The sequence below is a fragment of the Dermacentor variabilis genome, chromosome 1 (assembly GCF_050947875.1).
Source record: "Dermacentor variabilis isolate Ectoservices chromosome 1, ASM5094787v1, whole genome shotgun sequence".
NCBI lineage: Eukaryota > Metazoa > Arthropoda > Arachnida > Ixodida > Ixodidae > Dermacentor > Dermacentor variabilis.
The window spans coordinates 46,232,659-46,260,586 of record NC_134568.1 but is presented as its reverse complement, the minus strand read 5'-3'; the positions used below and the strand labels follow the sequence as shown (position 1 = coordinate 46,260,586).

General features: G+C 42.3%; 1 protein-coding gene across 1 annotated transcript in view; it reads right to left on the bottom strand.

Moving 5' to 3' along the window:
- bchs (WD repeat and FYVE domain containing 3 bchs) overlaps positions 1 to 27,928 on the bottom strand; it is a 245,728-nt gene that overhangs the window by 98,905 nt on the left and 118,895 nt on the right. The window contains exons 35-45 of the mRNA XM_075687061.1: positions 20,504 to 20,698; positions 20,257 to 20,412; positions 13,940 to 14,141; positions 9,791 to 9,862; positions 8,518 to 8,604; positions 8,281 to 8,419; positions 7,936 to 8,104; positions 4,850 to 5,044; positions 4,082 to 4,180; positions 3,741 to 3,818; positions 3,229 to 3,361 (exon numbers count right to left, since the gene is read on the bottom strand). Coding sequence (XP_075543176.1) covers positions 3,229 to 3,361; positions 3,741 to 3,818; positions 4,082 to 4,180; positions 4,850 to 5,044; positions 7,936 to 8,104; positions 8,281 to 8,419; positions 8,518 to 8,604; positions 9,791 to 9,862; positions 13,940 to 14,141; positions 20,257 to 20,412; positions 20,504 to 20,698 — 1,525 coding nt within the window. The remainder of the gene's footprint in view (positions 1 to 3,228; positions 3,362 to 3,740; positions 3,819 to 4,081; positions 4,181 to 4,849; positions 5,045 to 7,935; positions 8,105 to 8,280; positions 8,420 to 8,517; positions 8,605 to 9,790; positions 9,863 to 13,939; positions 14,142 to 20,256; positions 20,413 to 20,503; positions 20,699 to 27,928) is intronic.

The window sequence follows — 27,928 nt, the reverse complement described above, 5'->3', positions numbered from 1 at the left end:
AAATCGGGCCAATTAAATTGATCTATCTCGAAATATAAGTGAAAAGTCGTTGTATTACACATTTTTCAAATAAGTTTAACAATGGCAGATCAAGAAACATTATAGCAAAGATTTATTCTCCCACATTAAAGAGCATTTGCAGGACTAGCGAAGTGCACAAGCTTGTCTGGCAACATTGGGCTTCTTTTATCGCATTGGTTGCAGCGTTCCCGCAATAAGAGTGCTTTTTGCGTGTGCCCAGGGCTGTTTCGTCAGTGGCGTTGCTCACAATGCTGCGCGCGATTTTTCTCGTCCACACGGCACGTGTCTGTAAGTGCCATCACGTGATATCCGCGACCCGTTCGACCTGGCTACGAGAGTACAAAAGAAAATGAGCATTACTGGGTTTAGTGCACCTTCTGCAAGACATGAAATAATTTTTTACGATGAGCCTAGGCGACAGAAAAATATGCATTTGCGTATTTTTTTTAAAACATACAATAATTGCTTGCGCCCACTGGTTTCGAGGCTACTTTTTTTCGTCCGTAAAAGAGATAGACAAATTGAGTTTCCAGACAAGACCGCTTCTAAAAAAGAAATCGCTCCCTGTCATTTGTCTGCGGGTGAAACTCTTTTTCGGGAGAAGCGTTTCTCTTCAAAGACTTTTGAGTGCCCGTGTGACAGGTGTATAAAGTATCATCCTCATGTCTACATGCCTTGCTTTCTCCATGTAGCTGTCCCTGCACACACAAATGTTTTCTCTCAAACCCAGCAAGCACACCCAATAAATTATTTTGCTCATCCACAACGCACCATTTGAAGACTGCTGTTGTTATCAGTCCAGTCAGACACTGACTTGTGTTAATATGTGAACAATGCACTGCTCAAAGTTTCTGCATCTTTCTGGTTTGGTGTTGAAGCCCTGGTACTGGTTCTCTAGTACAGAGGTCTTCTCAGTCTTCTGTCAAAGTGCAACAGCTGCAGGAGGAGCTCAATTCTGACCAAGTAGCCAAAATTAATGCTTATATGAAACTGCAACTGCTCGAAATATCAGCAAATACCTAACTCAGCATGTTGGACATGTGGCAACAACTCGCTGCAGGTGGGAACTGAATCCACATCTTTCATATTATGCGTCCAATGTCCAACCAATCGAGCTAGCGTGGCGGCCTTTGTTCTGTATACTTTTTTTTTTGTATTTGTGTATGTGTACTAGATCTAGCCACGGGAGTGTTAGCCACCACGAGCACTCATGGCTGCCTGCAGCAAGTTTTCTTGAATTCCATTTACCTTATCATTCCTACATTTCAATTAAATAAACAGTTAATTTCCCTTATGTTTTCCTTGGATTCCTTGTCTCTTGCCTTGGTGTGGTTGTAATCAACGAGGAATCAAGCCCCTCGATTGCTCTTATTCTTCTCACTCATGTGCACACCAAGCATTATTACAACAAAGCCACGTAAACACATCACAAGCAGGCGTTTAAATATCAACACTCTGCCAAGTGCAGCAAAACAGCCTCACCAGTATATATGAACTACCATTCTTTCTGTTAAAAAAAAAGAAAAAAGTTGCAGTTTTGACTATTGCAAAGCAGCAATGTGATAGCTGGGGCAATATTATGAGCCATAACTTAGCAGTAAATCTTTCAGTTTTACGTCGTATCGGCAGACGCAAAGATACACAGATGCATGTGAGTAATCTCCTTGTGAGAAGAAACTTCATCAAGAAGCCCTCTGCAACTGGGATGATGGCGTGTTACGAAGCGATGAAGAAGGCGTCAAAACTGGTGACATCCAGAAGACAAGAGGATAAGCCGAGTGGTTGTTGACTAATTATAGCAGCTGGCAGCAGCTGTGCTCTTTCTTGGTGCAGTATTCTTCTCTGACTAAATATCAGTGGAGTAGATGAGCAGTAAAAATCTGCAAATGGCAGTCTGTGGGTCCACTGTTCGAATCCGTGTGGTATTTCAGATTTTTTTCTGCATAAGTTTCTCGCAAAGGTTTTCAGGATTCCTGCAGTGGTCATCAGCAACACTGGTAGGCATTAGAATGGTAAAGGGAGTAAACATCTAACAGCTATAGCTATAAAAAAAGCTTCCACCACCAGCTTTCAAGTTATCTAGACCTCCTACCCAGAATAGACTTCTTAAAGATACACGGGCTAGCATAGGTTAAAAAATGTGTGACCTTGTCCTGCTCCTTTCTCACTTTCTGAGCATGCACCTGAAGATGGTTGCTGATACACCAATCAGTCTGGACAAACTGCACTTTCCTGCAGGACATGGAAATGGCACATAGTTTAACTAGAGCAGCGCATCCACAGATTACATCATCGGCAAGCTCCATGGAAGTTATATTTGTCATTTCCAGGACTTCAGGGGGCGGTGCACATGATCAGATTAAATGAAGCATCAACAACAGTCTCATACTCTTGTAGGAAAGTGTACATAGGCCAGACTAAGAGTCCCAAGAAATGTGCTTAAAAAGTAAGCTACGAGGAAGGCAAGGGCACAAATTTGCAGCCCATGTTACTGAATGTAGATCTGAAGCATGCATGCTTCTCGGGGATGGATATTCTAGGCAAGAGTTTTAACGCCACCTCAAGGCTGGAGATGGAAGCATATTTTCTTTTTTTTTTTCAATCAGAAAGAATGGCAGCTCAGGTATCAGTGAGGTGAGACTGTTTTGCTGTACGTGGCACAGTGAGAATTATTAAATGTCAGTTGGTGACATGGTGATACATATGTGGCTTTGTTGTAACTATGCTTGGTGCACCAGCATGGCAAAAGGTGTGCTTTGAATCCTTCCCTAGTGACAAACAGCCAACAGAGGCACTCATGTTCCATCTCCTCTCTTGTGCTCATCTTTCTGTTGCACTAATTTACAGTAAACCCTTGTTATAACAACACGAAATTGCGTTATTTGAATAAGCGCTTTAATTGAAGTGCCAAATGGTCCCGACCCGGATTTACATATTTGAACAGGAAGACTGTATGCGTATAGGCAGTGAGTTCTGCTTAGTGCAAAGAGTAACTGGTAAAAATTCAGAATCAAGGCGCTTGGACAGTGGCCTGAATGTGCACATCCTTCCTGACTCGCTGCCAATGCACAAGGAATGGTGTACTTACACACCACACAAAGCTTTTCCCACTGTTTATGCAAACAACAACAGCAGCAACAACACCACAGCCCCATGAAGGTGACTGAGAGCCTACAGATAAGTACTAGTGGCTTGATGCAGCAATACCTTCGGTCATGTCAAGCATCCACTTGTCTAAAGGAGATCCCTCGACTGGGCCCCACAGACCCCGCTCCTGAGTCAGCTCTGACTCAGTCTGCAGCCAGTCCTCAAAGACATCCTTCAGAAGATGCTGCTGACTCTGCATTACAAAACGCACGCATACACACATACACAAAAAAGGCTTTCAACCCATGATTGACTAGTTTCAGGATTTTAATGACATCAAAAGTGAGGATCCCGAGTCCTATGATTTATCATGCAATTAAAGATAAACCTAACTATGTGCAAGTGGAAAAAAAAGGAAGGGAGGGAAAGGACCAGATGAAGGTACAAGGGACAGGTGCAGACCATATGCCCTTTTATAAAAGAATTAATTTTAATCTAAACAACTAGTCCCACCACCTTCAATGGTACGATCACAGTGAACTAGTAATTTCAGCTAGACAAAAAGTCATAAAGAAAAAAAAAAGGTTTTTCCAGTATTTGCCTTTCACATATGATGAAACTAACATACTGACCTGCTGATGTCGCTTTAACTGCATGTCGACGAGCTCTTGTACAATGGAAACATGAATTTGCGTCCACATTTCCACCTCCTTGAAAGCACCAACAAAATGAAGAGGTCAAACAGTGAAGATGGAAAAGATGACAAGTTCAATGACCAAATTTTTTCTTGTCTTAGCGAGTCTATTAGTAATAATAATAATAATAATAATAATAATAATAATAATAATAATAATAATAATAATAATAATAATAATTTAGATTAGCCACAACCACATGACTTTAATTAAGCCAGTGGAAAAGAAGTTCTTTGATTCATGCCGCACACTGTAAAAGAGATGCATTCAAGGCTTGCCTGGCTTGTCATGGTGCTAAGAGTCACCTTAGGAGCCTGCTCCCTCTTGATCTTTCGGCTTGCAAGCCTCGAGAGTCCACCAGTCACTTTTTGAAGTTTCTAAATGGAGGAAGAAATGGAATGAAGAAGAATAAGAGCAGCTCATGCCGAGTGTTACATGAACACTTGAAACATGTACAAATATTTTTCCATCCCAAGGCACTGACTTGATGGTTTGGCAAGCTTCACAAAGATTTTGCTAGTTTGTGGCATTTGCACAAGCACAAAGTATACAAGGTAATGATGCCTTTCTGAGTAACTAAATATTAATAATTATATGCCATCATGTTCAATAAGGCCTACTAAATTTAAAGATACTAAGTCTTGCACAGAAAGTGATGCAAGCATGGCCAGAGTCTGTAACACGTCTAAAATACCTTACGAAACAAATAATCACAGTGCAAAATTGAAAACTCAGCCTTTGAAACAAAATGACTGGACCACTGGTAAGATTAACAAAATATGTCTGCAGCATTATTTACCAAGGAATGCTTTATTTCCCAGCCTCCTCATCAAAGAGGTAAGCCCCTATAAATCCTGCCAGTGATGACCCCTGTCACCTGGATGATAACTACACCTGTCATAACGCTGGCACTGGATCAAGCTTTCTAGTTCTTTCCTTATTCTTTTCATGTATAGAATTTGACCTTGTAACACCAAAACAGCAGCAAAATTGGTCAAATGTAAGAAAGCCAAGAGTCGACTTTATCGGCAGTTGAGCTCACTTACCTGACTGACAGTCTGCATCTGCGTCTGCATGACTTCCCGCGTGTAGCCACTCTTACGCTCAAGATCCAGGAAACTGGTCCAGGCGCGGCATAGCGGCTCATGCAGAACTTCCCACAGGCTCTGCAGGTCAGGTATCTGGCCCCCCGAGCTGCCCTCAGCTACAGGCAGTGGCACTTTGCATAACTCTTCCAAGGCCTGCACAACAGGACGTAGCAGCCTGTAAGTGTGACAAGCCTAGCAAGATGTGTTCCAACAATACAGCTGATCGTATGAAGTCCCAAGCTCTAGCTACATGCATGCAACCAGCTCGTATCAATCAAGTCAACCTTTATTAATTTGATGTCAGATGATTCAAACTGACTTTTTATCTGGCCACATGCAAGAAATCTCCAAAGACACTATGTTTGTCAACCGCTTTCTTCAGCTTGAACGTTACAGAGCCCCTCACCAGGTTCCATCGGAAACGTCAGTTGTGCACTGCAAGTTGTAAAGTGCCATCCAGAGGCGAGATCACGCAAGCATCTTGCTTTCCAAACGTTTGCTCGTGCGCTCATGATTTACCGGCACCACATTTTCGTAAGCGATCATCAGCATGGCAAGGTGGGAGTGCCAATTAAACGCCACTTACACAGTGACATAGGATGTGAAGTGAACATTTGATAAACGAGGTGCTTGCGTGATATTGCACCAGGGGACGTTTGACTGCAAGAGCTTTTCAAATCGGTTCATCACTAGAGGAGATAAGAGAAACTGAAATGTTGCATTGCCATGCTGCAAGGAGGCGAGCTTCATTGAAAGCATAAGCACTCCCTCCCTTAGCCTTGCCAAGTGTCCTCACATGAGATTACTACTACCCTGCCTTCTTCCATACCGGAGCTGAGAGACCACATCATGTTTACATTAATTATGAGCACCTCAGCCCTTTTTCTTCTCTTCTTTATGTTTCTTGCTGTGTGTACTTCCAGTGGCAGTTTTGCACTTTCTGGATGATTGGACGATTTATTGAAGTCAAGCACTATAATCGGGGACTTTGCAGGCGTGTCTGATGTAGACGTGTCTAGGCGTGTGATCTTGATTCTCCAGTAAGAAGTGGGGCTCCTACGAGGGGAAGGTAGCACCGGCTTTTCTATGAAACTTCAGCTGTTTTTTGCTGTGCAGCCACTTGGTACTTTGTAGATACAATTGTCAGCGTAGGATCTACACACCACGCTTGTCTGTCTGCAATGCCCAAACCTAGTGAGGGGCCCCTTAAGATAAATCAAACCAATTTTATGGTCCCATAGAGGTTGAATTCGCTGAGGTCAACTGTATCACATAAGATGAATCCTACATGTCCAGGCTGCAGTTTGTCTTGCTTTTATCAATCACAACATACCACGCTTGACAGCTCACTTTATATGTTCAGGGGCTAAGCTGCTAATGCATGTTATTTTGTGGCCAGCCTCTCTTAGAGCAAAATGACTAAGTACTATGGGAGCATCGCAAAGGCTCACTGCTTTCTACTAGGCCATCTTATCTTTAACTATGAGGGTAGCCAGAAGCTCGATGAACATAGCACAGTAGCACACTAAACACCTTAGCAACAATTTCGAACACATTACAGTGTGGTGAACATATTGAAAAGTATTATAACAAATAAAAGAAAAGCGCTTCTGTGAACATAATGTACAAGGTACCACTTACAAAATAACAAGTATAGATAAGCTGCATAGAACAAAGAAAGAACACACACACAATTGTACATACATGAGCAAAGAACATGTATTTTAATACATGTTCCACCTTGCGGTTCCACCTCTCCACCTTGCGGGTTTCCGCAGAACTATCACGTCAAACATGTATTTTACTTGCTTACATTATAATGGGAATCTTCAAACATCAAGAGCTAGTAAGGCTGAAAAGAAGCGATGCACTACAGCTGTATCAGAGTGCACATATCATAGCTTGCTCATATTTGTACTAAGTTTGTTTTGTTAATTTTGTAAGAAGCTTCAAACAGTAATGATGAAAGTATTCCTTGCTGGTGGTTTCAGCCCTACTGTTTGGAAGAGCTCTTGAACATGGTACAATATTCTAACTTAGCATTATAGGGTCTTTTCTTTAGAGGTTTGTGAATATTCAAACCTTTCTAACAACAAACTATTTGAATTGGCCTCCAAATTGAATAGCCACTGTTGGTAGGCATGACCATTTTTCTAACAGCATTTCAATGTTTCAGAACGTCAACTGTGTGCAATCAAACAGAAAATTTCCGCAAACATAGATTAAATTTAATCTTCAAGGGCATAGTAATATTTGCATAAAACATGAGAACTTACGTAATGGAGCTGCTGCTGTCACTCAAGGAGACATACTTAACCAGCTCAAGAGTGATCATTTGCACTCTTTCAAGAGTCCTGTGTATGCAAACAAGCTGCTTATTTGTTTATAATGGTCCACTTGTATTTCTAATAAACAATGCTTTATACCGTGCCATGTAATGACAGAAACTTGCTAATGTTATGAATACTAGGATGTGAACATAATTTTATTTTAATTGTGAAAACTGCACATTTACCCAACCAGTGGTGTCACCGGCAATGATTCATGATGAACATGTTAGGGCTGGTCTTCTGCACATGGTTTTATCATGAGAGCCACATCTACATATTCCATTTCATAAGACAAGCACACTGTGCTTACTAGACTGCCATTACCTTGGCAAACTGCCTTGTTGGAGAGCTAGCCCTAACAATTATGAAAAGTGTCCATTTTGTACAAGCCGCTACAAATGTAAAGTGGTGTAGCGGTGGTGCTTCGGTTCTTTTCCGTACAGTCCTCCTTTCTCTGCAATCAACTTGCAGCATGTTTTCTGAGCCATAAACCATGCCATGCTGAGTTCACTGGTTCTTGTCTGAACACAGAATCTAAGCAGCCTGGTACTACCTGGTCAGTGCTTAAGAGATCACCAGAAAATTCTGAGGGCTGATAGCTCCCCCTTCTGCCATGGAATCCCGTAGTCTGAGAAAAAGTGCCGCTCCCTCCATGCTAAACAAGCCGTACTGAAACGTCTAATCTGGAAGGCGGTGAATAAAATGCTTCCTCACCTGCCTCTTAGAGAGATAGACTATCTCCCAAACTTTGCAGGCTGCTGATGCAACCAACAGGTGTCCTTCTTCAGAAGAGCTCAAGCTTTTGTTATCAGCAGCATTTCTAGTGCGGTCCGAAAAGGAAGCAGGATTGATGTGCCAGGTGGTCCGACGCACAGTCTCCATACTAAAAAGAGGACAAGAGAAGCCATGCCCATTGAGGAGGCAAAAAGTGTACTGCAGTTACCTACATAAAAAGGGCAGACTGAACATAGTATGCTTCAACCAAACAACTATAGAATGTTAAGACACTTCTAAAATTATTATTTTTTTTTCCTGCAGAGTGCATCCTTTTATACTGACCTGATCTGAGCATCAGCTGTCAGCTGTAGAAGACAATAACACAGGCAGGGAATAAATTCAGCTTCGGAGTTTGCTGCAACTAGCATGAGTGTTCTGTGTATAATCATCTTCTGGAGGCACTCAAGCTTTGTCATTTGATCTGGACAAGAATGGAGAAGCGGTGGATTAACTGATGCATTGAGAGCCAGCAAACATGAAATCAACAAAGCAGAAAAGCATAATGCCAATCAAACTAACCTGCAACACATTCTGTAGGCCTTGAAAGAATAAACAACAAGGTTCTGTTCAGGCTCCTATAGACATTCTCTGTCTGCACATGCATGCCTATAAGAAAAGAAAAACAGCAGTTGCTCTGCAAATGAATCCCAAACAGTAAGCACATACGTAACATTAAATGAAAACACAAAGGAAAAGAACTGTAATCCACATAATAGCGGCAGCTAGTATGTGGTCTGGAGGTCACCAGAGAGCTTAAAGACACATCATGCTGAACTGGGTGTCAGGTGTCAGACTTGGTAGAGCCAGTCAAGCATGATGCCCGTTTTTTACATTACTCATGTTGACAACACAATAACAAGCTCACTACCAGAATGGGAACAGAGGGAATTTATAGCAAAGCGAGGTGAAGATGGGAGGCTGATTCATGGAAGAAACTCAAAATATGTCCAAAAATTTTGCACATCTTCTTTAAATCATCTGGTCTTCATTGGTGATTGATTGAGCGGCTCGGTCCTATTCAGTCAGCTTTTTAGCCCATTAATTGGTCCTAAAATTGCAACACTACAATAAAATTAAAGAAATTATATTTTCTTTGACTTTTAATCCCCCCCTGCCAGCTATTTTCTATGGCCTTCAATCATGACTGAACTGGATGGCACTTACATTTTAAGCAAATAAAGCATTATTGCAAAATTTTCAAAATACAAATAATTTTGTTACACATAAACTCAAAATTTACCAGTTGGAGGTTGGTCAAAACGTGAAAAAAATGATGGCCGGCAAGCTAAATTACTGTTAGCCATCACCAGACTCCTTCACAGTCAGTCACTCACTTGACTTAATTTGGAGTATTCTGTTTCAATACTTGAGCAGCTGCTCCCTCTGCTTTCAGTACCTCACAATGGAATTTGTTCAGTGCCACTCAGGTTGTTTGTGATGCAATGCTTTTTGAAAGACTTTGCAAAGACAACAACTTCTTTTCAAATGTCGACATTTGGACACAAGGAGAGTACTTACATTTCTGCAACAAATATTTTTTCAGGCTCTCTCATTTTGAGATTGCAGGGTTTTTTAAGCTAAAGGACGTTTAGATTACAGAAAATATAGTAGTCAGCTGGGTACAATATACCTTCTTGCTTCCTGAACCCTTTATTAGGTTTTTTTACCTTATCAAGACATGTTCATGACCAACCGAAAGCCACTCAATAATTAATGTTTTTTTTTCTGCACGCAAATATATCTAAAAAATAATTGTTACTGAAATACAGCAAAAAAATAAAACATGGCATACCTTTTCGTTTGACTTGGCCAAGAAGCTTAATGATAAAATCCAAGATTTCATGGGGGTCTCTGGTATATACACCTAAAATACAGTCAAGTGAGAGTACACTGTGTTGAGTCTACAAAAGTACAGACTCTAATTAATGAGAGGCAAGTGGAGTTATCATACTCTTCTAAGAATTTAAATTTACTTCAGAGTGTTAAGCTCTGACATTCTACTTTTATATGCAAGAAGTCAAGACAGAAGCTGAGCTTTGAAGCACAGGAAAATATGCTCAATGCACTTGCAATGGCTTGAGAAATTCTGCATGCATTGGCATGCTCAAAAGTGCTTGGTTATTGACACAATGAACACCTTGTGCCAAAATTCATCTAAAATGATCGAGAAAATCATGCGTACTGTTAAGCCTTAGTTATATTTAACATAAGGATAAATTAAAGTTTGTATAGTAAATACAGTATCTCAATCTTTTGAAACCTGCATATATAGTTAAACCTTAATATAACGAATAGGTAAAATCGGCTATTGCTTCGTTATATTGAAATTCGATCTTTCATGCAAATAAGTACAGTTGCCGATGAATTTTTCTTACATGGAAGGGGGCGCAATATTTTCTAAATCACCGGGCAATCAGGGAAAGCAAATATGACTAAGAAAAATACTAATCATTTTGTTGAATTTAAGAGTCAGTGATAAAAAAAATACAGTTTCATGCTGTGTCAACAATATCTTCACATCGGCGGCAGAAAGTGAAACCAACCACGCTCGTCCTCTCTGCCCCCGCTGCTGATAGTGTTGCCAGCAGTGGGCAGTGAAACAACATATCATGAAAAGCACCAGCAGCAAGGAGTGAACGCTTCGTCTGGCTCTCGCTTCAACATGTCTTCGAAATACAAGATTACGCACCCTCCACCACTAAATGCACAGGAAGACAGCGCACGACGCCACACCATTACAGCTTGCCCAGTCTTTGCTCACATGGCAGATTACATCTAAAACAGGGCTCATAGGCTCTGGTTACAGCCGCGTGCTGCCTTGGCTGCGCTAAAAAAGGACATGCGCACCAACCACCCCTTCTTCGCGTGTGTTTGAGCATGTTACTGAAAGATCGCTCTCCTACACCCTCATCCCCTTGCTCATGCTAAGATGCAGAAGACGGTGCTCATCAAGTCATCATCGTTCTCGGCTCACCCTTGCAGGCTTTCACTTGAATGATGCTTAAATTTACACGGAACATGATGCTGCTTCACTTCAGCGGTCGCTGCATGGCACACAATTGAAGAGGTGCGTTCGCAGACAATCGCTTATAATTCAACTATTTGATGAGGTGCATCCGCAGAAGTTTCCATTTATTATTATCTTGGTATTCCTTCGTGGCGGCAGTTAAATTTCGTTATATTGAAATCATGTATAAACACACTCTGTTAAACTATCGAGGTTCTAAACACATGGGGTTCTATGGACAAGAATTCATAAAAAGTTAAGATGCTTGGTTAGGTCAAGAACTTCGTTATATTGAAGTTTGTTATATTGAGGTTTAACTGCAATAAATTTTGGTTCATTGTGAATCATGAATATGCGTTGGCAGTCTCACTTCAAAGCAAAAGCAAGAGGAAAAATAAGTTAAAAGAAGAAGACGACGAAGAAGCCACAGCAGCAGCCCTGGTAAGGGCTGTAAACAAGCATCACATTCTCCCGAAACATGAAGACAGCTCAGAGATATCATCACTTTTCGAGTCAGTTTTTATTACCACTGAATGGTATGTTATGAATGTGAGAAACACATTTGTTATTTAAATACAGCAGTTATGATACCGAAAGCAGCAGCTTCATCTGCATGGAGAAAGTAACTGTCTCCCCATGTTTATTATAACAAGGACCGATATTCTTTGCCTAAACACACAGATGTGTTTGTGATACTGCGCAGTGGATTAGCCCGCTACGTCCTAGATTTTCATGACATCTCATGGCATTCAGAACACAAGGCTTCTTTTCATTGTCTGCGATTACACAAAGTTCATGATCAAATTAGGATCAATTTTCTCAAAGCCTGATGGCAAGAAAGTGCCTAAACCATTTTTGTACAGTTATGCATGCATCCAACTTCATATATGGGATAAATATTTTACACAATTGCTTCCGAGTTAATTCTAAAAAGCATTAAAGGCAATATGCAATATAATGCATGCAGGGTCTCGGAAGAATATAGGATGAATGGATTAATGGGGTTGACAGGGAGGCTACGATGGACACTGTTGTGGAGGGCTCCACCTGTGATTGATTTTGACCACCCATGGTTCTTTAATGTCCACACAAAGCTTGATACACGAGCGTTTCTGCAATCAAACATTGTATATACTACAGCAGTACGATTACTGTTTAAAGCAAGCATAATTTTATTTTTGTGGATTTTCAAAGTTCACCGAGTTCTTACTTCAAGTGAAAAGACAGAGGATGTCAAGTGTATATAAAGATATATTTATTCAAATCTCGGCACACCAAAATAAAGGGAAGCGCACAGGTCTTTCTATGGGATAGCCATAAATTTTTCCGAACAACTTCCAAGCATGAACCGTTCCCTTTGGCCTTTTTAGAACTATATCTGGGGAACACTTAAATGACCTCTAACAGCCATGCCACATCCCTGTGTTATTTTGGCATCAGCAGCATGTTTACCATATTTACTCGCATAATGATCGCACCCTGAACTTGCTGCCGTGAAGTAGGAGAGCAACGATACGATTTGGTATCTGATATGGCATCCGGCGGGTGAGATTGAGCCCGTCGCTGTGTCGTATGTCGAATCGTACCGCGTCTCCTACTTTTATTGCGATAGCAATTATATGGATGCTCTAGGTGCATTTTTGCCGCCGTCGTCGTCGTCGTCGCCGTGCGCCGCATGTGTTGTAGGTGTGAGTGAAAGCGTGCGAGAAAAGCCGATGATCGCAGCTCAATCTCGTGTGCCGTGTGCCGTCTTTCATCACACAAAAGGCCCTGAGGAGGCGGGGGGGGGGGGAGGACAGTGGTGTTGCACTCTGGTAGCAACTGTGTGTTGCACGACCGCGCACGGAGGGGCGCCGACGATCGCAGCTCAAGCTCCCATATACAAGGGTGGAAAGCGGGAAGGAACACGCCGTCTTCCGTCGTGCGCATGGTGCTGGGGGGACAAGAGGGAGGGAGGGAGTGGTGCAGCGTTTTACTTCGGCAGCAACTGCGCATTGTACGGCCGCAGCACCCTATCTTCAAAGCGATCTGCGTCGGGGGCTGAGTCGATGGCGACTCATACCTTTGTGCATGCTGCATTCTCGCTGCTCAGTTTGCATTGAAGCGAATGTTTGCAAGTTTATATGGCCGATAAAACTATTATCCTTACTTTGTGTAGCTGTCTACACATTTGCTATCACAATCGATGGTTCGCATTTAGGGCAAAAGTGACTTTTCTGGAGGTGGCCACAGAAAAATAATTTGCTCAAATTTTACCCTGCATAATGAATGTACCATAATGAATGCCCGTGACGCATATTTTTCGGGAAAAAAGTGCATTCATCATGCGAGTAAATACAGTATTGAGGTGAAGTTGTCCTTGCTGGTTGCTAGGCACAATTACGACAAGAGGCTTGTTATTGTGGTAACCAGCTCAGGAACAGAAAAGCATCTGAGTGAAGACATTGCTCACCGTCTTCGACTTCTGCACAATGCAGACTCAACTGGCTCACTGCACATACAGCCTAGCAGCTACTAATATACTGAAGACCAAGACAGCGCGCAACATTTCAAATTTATATGACTCGCATCATTAGGTGACAATGTGCTTAACACTGTTCACAAATGATTGCAGAAACAGTCTGGACACTTTTCTTACACAGACATTCACCGTCTTGCATGGCATTGGAATACATATTTCAGCAGTAGTGGCTGCGGCATGTAGCTCACTCAAAATTGGAGTGAGTTATTGTTGGGTGTTAAGTTTTCAAGTGACTGTCCTTTACGATTGTGGTGTACTTTTGATTGTGCCTACATAAGTATAATCCAAGAATATGCTGAGGTCACATATTTATTGGGCATTAAATGACATTCAACTCTCCTATCAGTACCTACTGTTTCCCTAAGCAGATTTAACAGAGTAACCATTTATTTGAACAAACAACCCACGCTCACCTTGCCAGAGCTTGTCAACAAAGCAGGACGTCAGGTAGAAAATATTTGGAGGAATGTTTGTGTATTTGCCACCGGCTGTTATCGGTAAGGCAGTCTGGTCATCCAGTAACACATCGGCAGCCAATAAGTGCTCTCTGAGCGATGAAAGGATTTCTGTCACATATTCTCTTTGCTGGTTCAGAGTTGCATGGCTTGGAAAGGCCTGGAATATAAACACAGCTTGCAATGCATACAAACCATGTCACAAGGATGTGGCGACATGGCATAGGTGACAAGTCACACTCTAGAAATACCACTCTTACACGAATTTAACACTTTCTTGTCCGCACCTATACCCATCGATAGCCCGTTATCGATGGCTTCAACTTCAAATTTTGTCGCGCTCGAGATGCTTTCGGACAGCTAGCGTCATCTAGCGCATAAAAGAGAAACTATTTTTCTAGTTTTGCTTTCGTATTTCTTTTTTTCACTGCAGGGGGATTTTTATGTGCTTCTTAATCGGGCTTGACGAGCGCTCATAGCTTCCGACATGGCGCGCAGATGCCCTTCAGAAACGGCGAATTTTGGTGAATGCTAGTGAGCCTGCGTCAGACTTTTTTGATGGTAGTAGCAGCACAGACTCGGATGATGATTTCGATTTGTTGGGACTTCAGCACGGAAGACGAAAGTGCATAAATAGCCCCGGAACGTCAACAGGTATCTGCCAGCAGGTTTCGTTTTCTACATCGAACCGTTTTGTCGCTGCCGCACTCAGATCTAAAGATATCGGGTGTGTTCTAAAGGTTACAGTTCTTATCCGCAGGGTCTCAAGGTTGCTTTAGCAGGACCACTTGCCGGTGGCGGCGCAAAGAGTTTAGTTTTGTGCAAGAAGGCGGCCGGAACTAGATCTTGGCATTGCACAATTATTGCGCTCTGCAGTGCCGTGTAGTGGTTCGTAAGAGCCGCCGCACGAGCACAAAGGGCTAACATTTTTTTTGTGTATATAACGAACTTCTACAGATAGAAAGCTTATATATATGCAGGAATGTTGTATACAGCCTTTTTGTTCAAAATGTATATTTCTAAATTTTTCAATGTTCTTTTGGTGCAAAGCAGCATCAATGTTTTTACGGAGTTTTCTCATTTTCGTAACAATTTTTTTATTAAATAATTTTTTTCAAACAATTGTTAAAAATGTTCGCTTGAAGATAATACCCTTAGAAAGCACATTTCTTCTACAAATTGATACCATACATTCTATATCAAGCATTTGCTGCAGCAGTAAAAAATAGTTTACTAGACTACCTAAAAAACTGTCTATTTTCACGTGGACAGGAAAGTGTTCGGGTGAGGTGCAACTTTGCATGACTTGGAAAATAAAAAATGTACATACACATTGTGATTATAACTAGTGGTGTGTGACTACTCGAATATATGAATACGAATCGAATTGTAACTGTCCCAATAGTTCAATTCGCGAATCGAATCTTAAGTATTTGGTTACTCGAATATTCGATATATTCAATGAGCCTGCTCGGCGGATGATATGTGAAACACATTTCAGTTCTACTGTTCCATCATGGTCTAGCACACAGACTATAAATACACGAAGTTTGAATGCCATGAACCTGATAACACACAGATTTAATTGTGGTCGTGACACAGCCCAACCGTAAAACCCAGCTAAAACTGCCATTTGTTTACGCCACTCGCCCAAGTTGCATCATGTCTAATTTCCTTCACAAGCAAAAGTTATAGATACACTTGAGAGGAATCAGAGACTGCAATTCACGAGTACGAAACGAAAGCTCACCATTGCTAACTGCGAAACCACGCACCCCTGCCCGACGGCCACCACAGCATGCTGCGTCGCATCGCTGCGTGGCGGGCGCAGGCGGCACTCGCGCAACCTCTTGGCCGCAGAGCCAACCAATTTTTCTCCTACTTTTGCAAGTGGGATAGAGGTGGCGCCAGTTTCTCTTCCCCTGTTTCCACCCCGCGCTCCGCGTCGTAGGCTGTTGGCGTCGTTTCGCCGGGTGATCCGAAACCACCAAGTGCCTCGCTATCGGAAACCAAGCAGACGTGTTCTGCTCCCGAATTTCATCTGTGTTATCTGTTGGAAAACGTAGTCCGACGATCCTGCTCTCGGTTAGGGGCGACATGACTGAATGAACGAAAAGTACCATTTGGAAACATTTCGTAAAGAACTCGGCCTAAAAGGCACTGTGCAAAAGCTGTGAAACGAAACTTCGAATGCCGTCGAGTACGACGCCGCCACTTGCAAACCATCTCAAGAACAAGCATTTTTCTTTGCACAGTGTTTTTGAGAGACAGTGGGCAGCAAGAAAGACCATACGGTGAACAGCCACTCATCAAAAGTGCAGTGAAGTCTGGCAAAGACCTATCGCAGCGTGAGAGAACGGCGATAACCACCAGGATTGGCCGAATGCTGGCGCTCAACCTTCAGCCTTACATCTGTGTCGAACATCGAGATTTCAAAGAGCTGATGAACTACATGGAGCCGTTGTACAAGATACCCAGCCACACAACGTTTTCGAGGACAACCATCCTGGAGTTGTACAGAGATACAGTCAGGGCTGTCAAGGAGAGAATGCATGTGGACTTCCAGGAAGGCATAGAGTCGATCTCGTTTACGAGTGACATGTGGACGTCGAGGTCTAACCAAAGTTACATCAGCCTCACCTGCCACTACTTAACCTCAAACTTCGAGATTAGAAGCTTTGCATTGGACAACCAGAGTGCGACCAAGAGCCACACTGCTTGCAACATCTTGGAGCACCTGCAAGCAATGATGGATAACTGGGAGCTGCCACCTCAGAAAGTGCCAGTCTATGTGGTGACGGACAATGCATGAAACTTCCGTGCGGCACTTAGGGGCATTTCTTGCGTCCCAATGCAGTGTATGGACCATACACTGCAACTAGCTATAAAAGATGCCAAGGAAGAAACAGCAGGAGTTCCTGCCATTCTCAAGAAGTGTCGCACAATCCTGCGGCAAGACTGCAGGATTGCCAGCAACAGATAGAGCACTCAGTTTTGGAACATATTCAAGACGTGCAAACAAGATGGAACAGTGAGCATGACATGCTCTCACGTCTTGTGCGGCTGAAAGAAGTCGTCTGTTTAGAGCTTGCCACCTCTGAGACATCTGTGCCTAACCTGACACCACAGGAGTGCAAAAGCAGCGGCTGGGCTCGTCAAGGCTGATGAAGTAATCGCATCAGCGACCAAAGATCTTAGTGGCCAGAAGTATGCAACTTTGTGGTCAGTAGTACCCTTTCTCTATAGAACACAAATGGTCCTGAACGACTGCATTGCAGCCAATGATTACACCTCAGATTTTGTAAGAAACTTGCTGAAAAGCATGAGCACAAGGTTTTCAGAGCAGGACGAGCAAAAGGAGTATACGTTGGAAACCACCTGTGAAACAAGATTTAAGGACCTTTTTTGTGCTCACACGTTCCAGGAAACAAGGCTCTTGGAGCTTGCAAGAACTGAGTTGCAGAGCTCTCCAGGAAAAGCATCAAGTGGCTGTACAAAAGCATCAACATCTACAGCTCACAAGGAGCATATCAGCAGTAACTGGGACAGCATTGAGAAGCTCGCAGCATCATCAGAAAAAAGACACTCCTCCAAAGCAGCCAACATCAAGGAGTTTCAGCGGTACCTTCGAGAGCCCACTTAAAGTAAGGGCCAAGACCCTCTAGCATTCTGGAAAGAAACAGGCAAGCAACACTTCCCAGGAATGTGCAAGATAGCCGTGAAGTAGATGGGCATTGCAGCAATGAGTATACCAAGTGAAAAGTTGTTTTTGATGGCTGGCAACATTGTGACGGCCTGGAGGGAGAAGTTGACCCCAGATCACGTACAACAGCTGCTTTGTTTTTTGCATGAGCATTTATAAATATTTGAGCTTCTGTGAAATAATTTTGTTATTCGATATTCGGCTTTTTTCTTTTCTTGAGTCGATTCGATATTCAATTCGAGACTTACTATTCGGTATTTGCACACCCCTAATTATAACACAAATTAATGATGTGTGATGCAGCCAAAGCCATGAGCTTATAACAGAATGTTTAAGGAGTGTAATGTGAAAACTACTACAACAATGTGACAGCCTGCATATACAACAGGGATTGTAGAACTTGCAATAATGGATCACTCCAAGGGCTGGGTGGGTGGTTGAGATGCATGTGAACATTGAGGTAGCATTGTCTATGAAGATAGTCTAGTGCGCATGCGCCCTAGTGCATCTTAGTAGCAGATCGGACTGTTTCACTGCTTTGCACAGGTGCCTACATTCTATTTAGAGCATGGTTTCTTAAACAAAATCCTGTGTTTTCTGAATGTAGCAAGAAACCTACGTTATACTGATGCAAATACAGTAAATGTTAGGATATTAACTCTCTCAAGACCACGGCCATTGGGCATCGTTAGCCCGCTAACAATGGTTTCAAATGCTGCTTTCACGACCTTCCGCGACGCTCATGGACACACTGTGCTATCGGACCCGAAGGAGAACTATATTTTGTTTTCTAAGCAGTTTGCTTTTTTCTCGCCAAGCGGTGATACTTGAAGCACTTTGATGTTTCACAATCGTCAAAGTAGTAAGCAATAATGGCCGCCGGCTATCGGTGGTTTCAAATGCCACTTTCAAGACCTTCCAAGCCATTCATGAACGCACTTCACCATCAGACGTGAAGTAGGAAAACTATGTTTTTGTTTTCTAAGCAGTGCGGTTTTTCCCCGCCAGGCGTTAATTTTTTAACACACTTCATAGTTTCACGATTGTCAAAGTAGGAAGCAAAAATGGCTGCCTCCGAGAGCGGTGCATGTGCTTCGAAAGATCGCAGATCTCTCGACTTCGCTGCATGTGCGGCCGATTTTATCGATGCATCGAGCAGCAGCGAGTCTGAGGATGCTGCCTTTTCGTTGGACTTTCACTCTGAGAATGACGACAATGCCGGCCACCCCCAGAACATCGGCGGTTGCAGCCCGGCACGCCAAACTTTAGTGGTTGCATTCAATTTGTGTAGTGGAATACCTGCTCAATTAAACATTTTGATTTTTTTTAGATATTGCTTATTAGACAGCCCTACATTTTGTACATCTCATAATTTTTTTTACATATTTTTCTTAGTAGATACAAGTGTGTCTTTACAAAGCTCATTCAATTTTCCCCCCAAATTTTAATTCTGGTAATTTATATCTTTTTTATGACATCTCATTAATAAAATGTTTATGAGTGAAAAGTAGATTCATTCTGCTTTTTGTTTATATATTACATAAAACATTGAGTGCAGTAGTTTCTTCAGAAGGAAAAAATCTGGCGCAACATATAAAGAGCACCTATTTTCCTCATGGTAGGGAAAGAGTTAAGAGAACACACACATGTTTACAAAAACAGAAGGAGAGCCAAAATAATTTTGAGAGGTGAACAAAACAAGAAGTGTATTAAAGACCAAATGTGTTGAGAGGTGCGTACATACAGTCAACATCCGATATTTTTGGACTCCCTAGAGACCCCGAAAGCGTCAGAAAAATCTGACGTTCCGAAAATCGAATGCATGCCTTTAACTGCCCTCAAGGGCTCAAATTACTACAGCCATGTTCAAAATAGCTTCAAAGGCCTGCCAGTACAATTATTAGGCATCTCGGTACTCGTACTGAGACAGGAGACAATAGGTGCACACGTGTATATACGAAATATATTTTATGTCCTGTGACAGTGGCCATTTGCACTCTTAATATGCTTCACCATAAACATTGCACATTTGACCACGTAACACCGTTGTATTGCGGCGAAGCTGACTTTCGGAAACCAGCATCAGGCAACGTTATGGACCCCGGCAGTGCTTTCCGCACTTCAACGCCTTCGGCAAGGAGGACAGGATGACAAAGACGGAATCGGCACCATTGCCGACAGTGGCGAATCTTTTAAATGAAAAACACGGCACCAAATGGCAGGAAGCTTGATAGCAAACGTGAAAGCAGCTTGGCCTAATTACAGAATGAAGTGACTACTACGGCTGCCAGCAGATTGGCATGCAAGAGCGCTAGTTTGAGGCAGCGAGATAATAAAACTGGCCGTGGTGGTAGCTTAAGTTAATGCTGTTTCAGACCTGCTATCATGGCAAAATGTCTGAAAAATCGGATTGCGAAAGGCTTCAGCGTCCAAGATTTTTCAGACATCCCTATACATTAGTCTATGGGTATGTGGTGGTGCCGCGAAGGCATCCGAATTATCAGGCATGTCCAAAAAATTGGTTGTTGACCGTAATGTAGAGGCATGTCCAATATTCACACGTGGTACTTACTTCCAAAACGAGGTCAATGACAGGTGCTTGTTTTGTTGGGAAAGCAAGTGAAAGGCTGTCTACCACAATGACCCTGAGAAAGTCCATGACGTATTTCCGTGCTGCGTGCTTTGACAAACCTGCATTAGACTCTGAGCTTTTGGGATTTGAGATTATCTGAAATGAAATGGTTAGTCAGGAAAAAGATGAGCACGCTTGAAAAGATATTGCTGCCAAAAGTTTACAAACAACACGAATGCTGGTTCACCTGAAAATCGTCGGCTGGAGACGCGACTTCACTCAAGCCATTTGCAAATGGAAACAGCGTGGCTGACAAGGCACACAGAATGTCCGAGCTCATGCACATGTTCATAAAATCTTGTCGGTTGTTGTAAAGGTATATAAGAAACTGGATGAGTGTCACAGGGTGTTCATCCACACCCATTACGTTCTCTGCTCGTGGCTAAAAGGTAGGAGAGGTCATACAGAGAGAGACAAAAAAAGATGCGATATTACAACCATCGCAAATAATAACAAGAATCAGTAATTTGAAATTGCACTATTCAAATGAATTTCATGCCCCCACATAGTCACACCCATTTAAAGAAAGAAGTACACATGGGTGTTCTACAGACCATCTGCGCTAAGGCAGCAGTGTGTTTTCAACCCCAAAAATCTATGGTTGCATTTATTTTTGATAGGCAAATTGGCAAAAAACAAAGTATTTTGTATTGTAGTCTGACTATGTAGATACATGTTACTGTTGTGTTCAAATACAAGAAAAACACCTCGTGTATTGGGCTCATGCACGTGCTTTCCCATGTGTTTTGAAGTAAAACTACATTTGTCGCCACTTTAGCATGAGAATATGAGTTCTTTTCACTCAATGATAGAGAATACAGACTGGTCTAAAGTGTATAGCGAAAATGATCCGAATATTTCGTATGATACGTTTATTCAGATAATAAAGTCGTGTTATGATGCTGCTTTCCCATTACAACAAATAAGGACCTACAAGAAAGCTAGGAAGCCGTGGGTAACTCGAGAGATATATAAAAGAATGCAGAAACGTGACAAATTATTTGATACATTTATTCAGTACAGGGGTCTTGCTATGCTAAATGAATAGAAGAAAATAAGAAACAAGTTGACTTCAGACCTCAAAAAAGCTAGAAACAGGTATTACGAACATATGTTTTCTATGGTATCAAACAATCTAAAGAAATTATGGAATGCAGTTCGCAGGTTAAAAGGAACCCAGTATAACACAAACCCAATACTCTAACGTTTGGTGACACTGAATACAGTGAAACTTCCTTGGCCAATAAATTCAATGATCATATTTTACTTGGTGGTGGGTCATCCCACTCTAGTGGTTCATTACTGGCACCTGAAAAATTTCTAAACTACGAGACTTCCAATTCAATCTTCCTATCACCTTGCACTGAAATGGAAGTGTATTTCATTCTTAAGGCTTTAAAAAAAGATACTGCAGCAGGGACTGATGACATAAAAGCAGCACCAATCATAATCATATCTGTTGCTGATGTTGTCTCGGCTCCATTATGCCAAATCTGTAACAATGCTTTCGTGAATGGCATTTTTCCAGATTCTATAAAAATTGCCAAAGTGATTGTATTTTGTATTGCATAAGGGAGGCTCTGTCGCTGATTTAAATAATTATAGACCGATATCCATACTATCTCTTTTCTCAAAAGTGTTGGAACGACTCGTAAAGTGCAGACTAACTAAAAACCACGCCCTTGTGGACCAACAGTTTGGCTTCCGTGAACACAGATCTACTGAAATGGCACTTGTTAAGATCAAAGAAAAACTCCTCAGTAACATCGAGAACAAACTATATACGATTGGTCTTTTCCTGGATATTAGAAAAACTTTCGACTCCATTGAACACACCATCCTATTTAATAAACTGTCATACTACGGAGTTCGCGGAGTGGCCCTAAAACTGATTAAAGATTACTTCACTACCAGACAGCAATACACATGTTATAATGGGTTTTGTTCACACAAGAAAGAAATTGCACTCGGTGTCCCTCAAGGGCCAATTTTGGGTCCACTGTTCTTTATTCTATACGTAAACGACATTGTAAACATACCACTTACTCCAGATATAGTCTTGTATGCTGACAACACAAGTTTGTTTTTCTCAGGTGACAGTCTACGAGTGTTAGAAATCACAGCTAATAATTGGTTAGATCAACTTTTAGTTTGGTTATCAGCAAACCACCTGCATTTAAACGTCAATAAAACAAAATATGTGGTTTTTAAGCCTAGAAATAGGTCTGATGACTGTGCTTTTTGTGTAAAGTTTAATAGTTGTGTAATCAAGCGGACTTCAGCTTTTAAATATTTAGGTGTGCTTTTTGATGAGAACCTGAGTTTTACACCTCATGTAACGAAGATTCATTCTAGCATCTGTAGGTCAATAGGCATATTGTTTAAGATTAGATACCTTCTTTCTACTTGGTTGAAACGCCGTCTGTATTATGCTTTAATTCAGTCCCATCTTAGTTATTGCCTGTTGGTATAGGGAACTACATTCCAATCAAACTTGGATCGATTGATATATCTCCAAAAACAAGCAGTTCGCTGCGCTGAGAACCTTGGACCCCGCAATCACACGGCACCTTTTTTCATAAAACATGCACTTTTAAAAATTAATCAACTGTACGAACTTAAGCTCACTATATACATACGAGGTGAACTCGAGAAAAATTCACTCATTTTTTATCAAAACCACCTCTCAAGTTACACCAATACAATTTCAGGGATGACCATATTAGAGTTCCATTTTGCAGGACCAACTACGGTAGAAAACAACTAGCATACTTAGTCCCATCCTTCATAAATGCACATCCTAACACGATCACTATCGCGCAAAGCTTCAGATCATGAAACTGCTTTAAAAGTGCCATGAAAAAATATTTGCTTTCCCTTTCTGATTGACATTGTACTAATTGGTTTGTTGTGTGTTTTATGTACAATTATTTTAAGTGTGTTTCATATTGTGCTTGTATATATACAAAGCTTTTTTCGTGTTCATATTACTCTGTTGATCCTAAACTGTTTCTACTTAGAAAGTTGTACAGTGATTGTTGTATTTAATGCACATACGTTTGTAATGTATGCTATGTATGTCTAATCCACGCTATTGAAATGTGTGTATACTATCTATATGTTATGATATGCTACCTCACTGTAGAGCAATGTATGGGTGACAGGGCTTTAGTCAGGCAGACAATTTACTGCCTTTAGCCTTGCCATCCAAGACCTTCACTGTGTCTAAATCAATGCTGAATAGAATAATAAAAAATACATTTATAAAAAAATGTTTCAACTGCATGGCAAAATTGGTGCTAGCTGGAGGGATATACAGTTGACTTCAGTTATTTCGAACCTGAAGAGATCGACGAAATGGATCAAATTATCCGGCAGGTCGAATTGAACGAGATGCAGAAAATATGCTAAAAACACACCAATTCATTTGGCAGTGTTTGCTCGATTCTAATACACCCCTGAATCAAACTCGCGCCCACTTTTTATGTGTCCAAAGTAGTAAACTAACGCAGAAATGACATTAAAGGTCTTAAACAAAGTAGAAATCTGACGCGCACCTGATTTTTTAGCAATAAAGCTTGTTGCGCAACGGCAGCCAGTTTTCTAAAAATAAGCTTTGCCACACGGTTTTTTTAAGTCAGCTTCGCAGCAGTGCATTCATGTTATGCGGCAGAGCATACAAACGATGCGAAGGGGGTTTTTGTTTTGTCTGACAGCCCCGCGCAGGCAATTTTAAGCCCAATTTAAAAAAAAGGAAAGAAAAAAGAACGCAAGTTAGAACTGGGTAAATACCGTAATCAGACCAGGGTGTCTACCAAGTTGACATTTCCAAATTCCCTGAGTTTTCCAGGTTTTCCCTGAATGCCTTTGCGAAATTCCCTGCGTGATGCAGAACTATTTTATGTCAAGACGAGCTGAAACCATATTGCCCGATGCGCTCACTCTCTAGTAAGCATATAAAAAAAATAAAAAAACGATTTAATCCAATTTGAATACTAAGGAGAAGTGTTCATGTTATTCAAGAAGAGAATAGAAGGAAGGGGTTAGTAAAATGCACAGCAAATAAAATGTCTTCGAAAAAAATTGCAAATCGAGTCGGACATTCTCAAGTACGAATAAAAAAGGAGATCCATACAAAAGCAAATATTTTCTAATATGAGCTATTTCTATCAACTGATAGTAAGCTCAGTGGTATGAGGTCTGAACTTTGTCACAATTGAGATTCATTCTCAACAGCTCGCAAGTCTACCGCAACTGTCCTGACATACTCTCAGCCTGCGCACGACGCCTCATTGTTGTGTTTCACTGCTTCAAAGAGTTTATTTTGGTTTGGATGAGGGACACTTGCATCTCGGCATCAGCCAACACTTTGCTTTTTGAGCTCAAACTCCTTCAAAACGGCGGCAGCACGCTTCCTTTCCCGTTCATTCCTCAATGCGTAGGACCTTTCTGTTCTTGTACTCCTTCCGTCACTCGTTCGCCCCACGGACCATTTGAAGCATCTTCTTGGTCAGTTGCACAGTCCACGTCCTAGTTTTCGAACTCCTTATGGGCCGCGAAAACGTCCGAAAAATCGGCCAGTTGGAAAAAATAAATGCATGTCATTTACTGCCCTTAAGGGCTCAAGCCGACACAGGCACGTTCGAAAACGCTTTGAAGGCCTGTTGGTACACGTATAAGGTATATCGGTGCTCGTGCTGTGACAGGAAATACGGGGTGTATGCGTGTATAATTAAGGAACACATACCGTGTCCCGTGGCAATAGCCCCTTCCCACGCTTGCTACGCTTCACTGCAATACTTTTGCGTATGCTTCACCAAGTAACATTCCTGTACGGAGGCGAAGCTGACTTTCGGAAACCGGCATTATGCATCGCACCGTGCTTTCCAAGCTTCTAAGCCAATCGCGAGGACCGCTAAGGCGGATTCAGTGCCATTGCTGAAAACAGCGAATTCTTTCAATAAAGAACACTGCACCCAACAACAAGAAGCTTCATAGCGAACGTCGAAGCAGCTAGGCCTAGCGTTGCCGCAGCGGTAGCTACGGCTGCCAGCGGATCTGTGTGCGAGAGGGCCGGTTTCAGGCGGCGAGGTAATCAAAACGGCAGCAGTGGTGGATTTTAGTAATGCCGTTTCGGACCTGCGGTCATGGCAAAACGTCCGGAAAATCGGACAGCGAAGAGTTCTTGCGTACGAAATTTCAGACGTTCTGATACATTGACTCTATGGTGTACGTGGTGGTGGTGCCGCGAAGCCGTCCAAATTATCGGGAATCCGGAAAGTCGGTCGTTTACTGTACACTGGCAACTCCTCCAGCCGACGACAGGCCGTCAAAGACGATTCATTACGATTCCTGTCTTGCTCGATCCAGCTTTACCGCGACTTTCGACCCTTTCAATAAAATTACAGCTAATTTTCGCTGACAGAGGGACAAATTCCCTGAGTTTTCCCTGAGTTCCCTGAGTTTTTCCAGACTACTCAAAATCCCTGAGAATTCCCGGTTTTCCCGATTGGTAGACACCCTGCAAACATTGTGGGCTACGAGTACTGCTTGAAAATTTTCCTAGTGCGGGCCGAAAATAGGTGTTTTTGACGAGAGATGACGTGTGCTCAACTCACTGACACCTAAGCTCCGCTGAGACAGATGCTGCCAATAAAGTGGTCACTATCGGTGTCACTATAGGGGTCAGGAGCATGCGTGCTGAATGGTCAAGTTGGAATTATCTGGTGAGATCAATTTTAGGATCGAAATAACGAAAGTTTGGGCCCATAGAAATGCATGGGCACCGACCAGGATCAAGTTAACTGAAAATTCAAAGGAGTCGAATTAACCGAAGTCTATGTATATACAGTACAACCTTGATAATTTGATCTTGGTTTACTTGAAAATTAATTAAATTTGTATAATTTGTGCAATCCAGTAATTTGCAGTGCAAATTATATACTGGATAATTCAGAAAGCACACGCTCATCTACCCGGATAATTTGCAGTTTCCTGTTGTGGACTCCGAGACTGGCATGCTATGTTGTGCTTCCGGCTTTGCATATCTCGGACAAGGTGGCCATGGCCATCAGTGGTGGCCAGAAATATGGTGGCTATAAGGTTTCTCTTGCTACTGCAATTGCTTCCATCTAGTAACGTTGATTGCTTCTGGTGCCTGCAGTACAAAATGCATGGCCTTCGAGACTGGACTTGGAGAGAACTCACTGGGTCTCTTCCATCACCAGTCTGTGACAATCTCGGACTGCTTGGGACTGCTGTCCCACATTTGATTTTACTCCGACAGCTTTGGAAGCTCCACCAACTAGTCCGAAAGTTGTCAGAAGTGTGTTTTTTTTTTCATGGACCTGAAGTTCTGGACTGCCTGTGGACTGAGAGCTGTCAGCAGATTTTTGCTCGAACAAGCGCAAGCAGCTAGCAGATGACGGCTGTCAGAAAAAGATGCGTGCGGCACCTGCTGCCATGTTTTGAAAGATAAAAGAGTGCTTCCGCATACTTTGCACATTCCAGACAGCAAATATTGTACACTCAGCTATCACAATACTTTGTATGCCATCATGCAAGCTTCATAAGCTGCGTAATTTTGCAGCTTTAGTCCGTGTTTTTTGAGACAAGTACAGCAATCAGGCGCACATGCTTCCTTTTTTGGTGCATTTAGCAAAATATGTCATGCATATTACTATATGTGTAGTAAAAAGGTGGATTTCGTCTTTCAGGTGAGTGAAATTGATGTGCGAGAAAGTATATACTTTTCCATATATGGTTTTTTATTGCCGGTAGCTGCGACAGTATAAAATCGGAGCTTCGCCAATTGCTGCTCACATATGTTGATACCTTTCATTGCTAAGTTTGGGCACTTGCTCTTTGATGTGCAGGATTAGTAAACGGTGTTGGGCGTTCTCTGTGAGATGCCCATTGGGCCTTTTGTAAATAGTCTCAAGAGCTTTGAGGATATCAGCGGGCGCTTTCTGCATGAACAGCAACGTGGTACTATCGCGATTTTGCTTACGTTCGCATGGGAATTGTGCTTAAATTCTGCGGGCAATGAGAGAGCTTAATTACAGTGGTTAAGTGGTATGAAGAGCTAGAGCGCAATGTAAACTGTGCTTTGCGAGCTGATTCTATGTGCTCAGGCTGTGATTCTACTATGCAAGCGTTATGAATGTGTCGGCGATGTGGCCGCTGAGGCTGCACCATCTTGGAGGCCATGATAATGAATTCACTGACTAGTGGAGCTATCTACGAGTAGCTACAAGCAGACAACGGCAGCCAGAAGAGTGATTTCTGGTCACGGTGCTTTCGAGCGAAACCTCGGACAGTCCCCATGAGCTGGATTGTGTGACTACGATGTGCTCTTCTGTCAGGGCTAGTTGGACCGGAAGCCGTGAACGGTTTGCTGACAGTCTGGGACTGCATAATCGAAGAAGCCCACTGGGGCTGCTATTGAGACATTGTCAACTGCACAAGCACCAGATTCTGTGATGTAGGTGCTGATAAGCCTGTGCGAAGTGCCTATGCTGTGTAGGGGTGCGCCTTAATTTTATCTGTTTCAGCCCGCTACAGAGAAGCCAGAATCAGAATCAGCGGTGATTGAGTCACGTGATGCATGGGC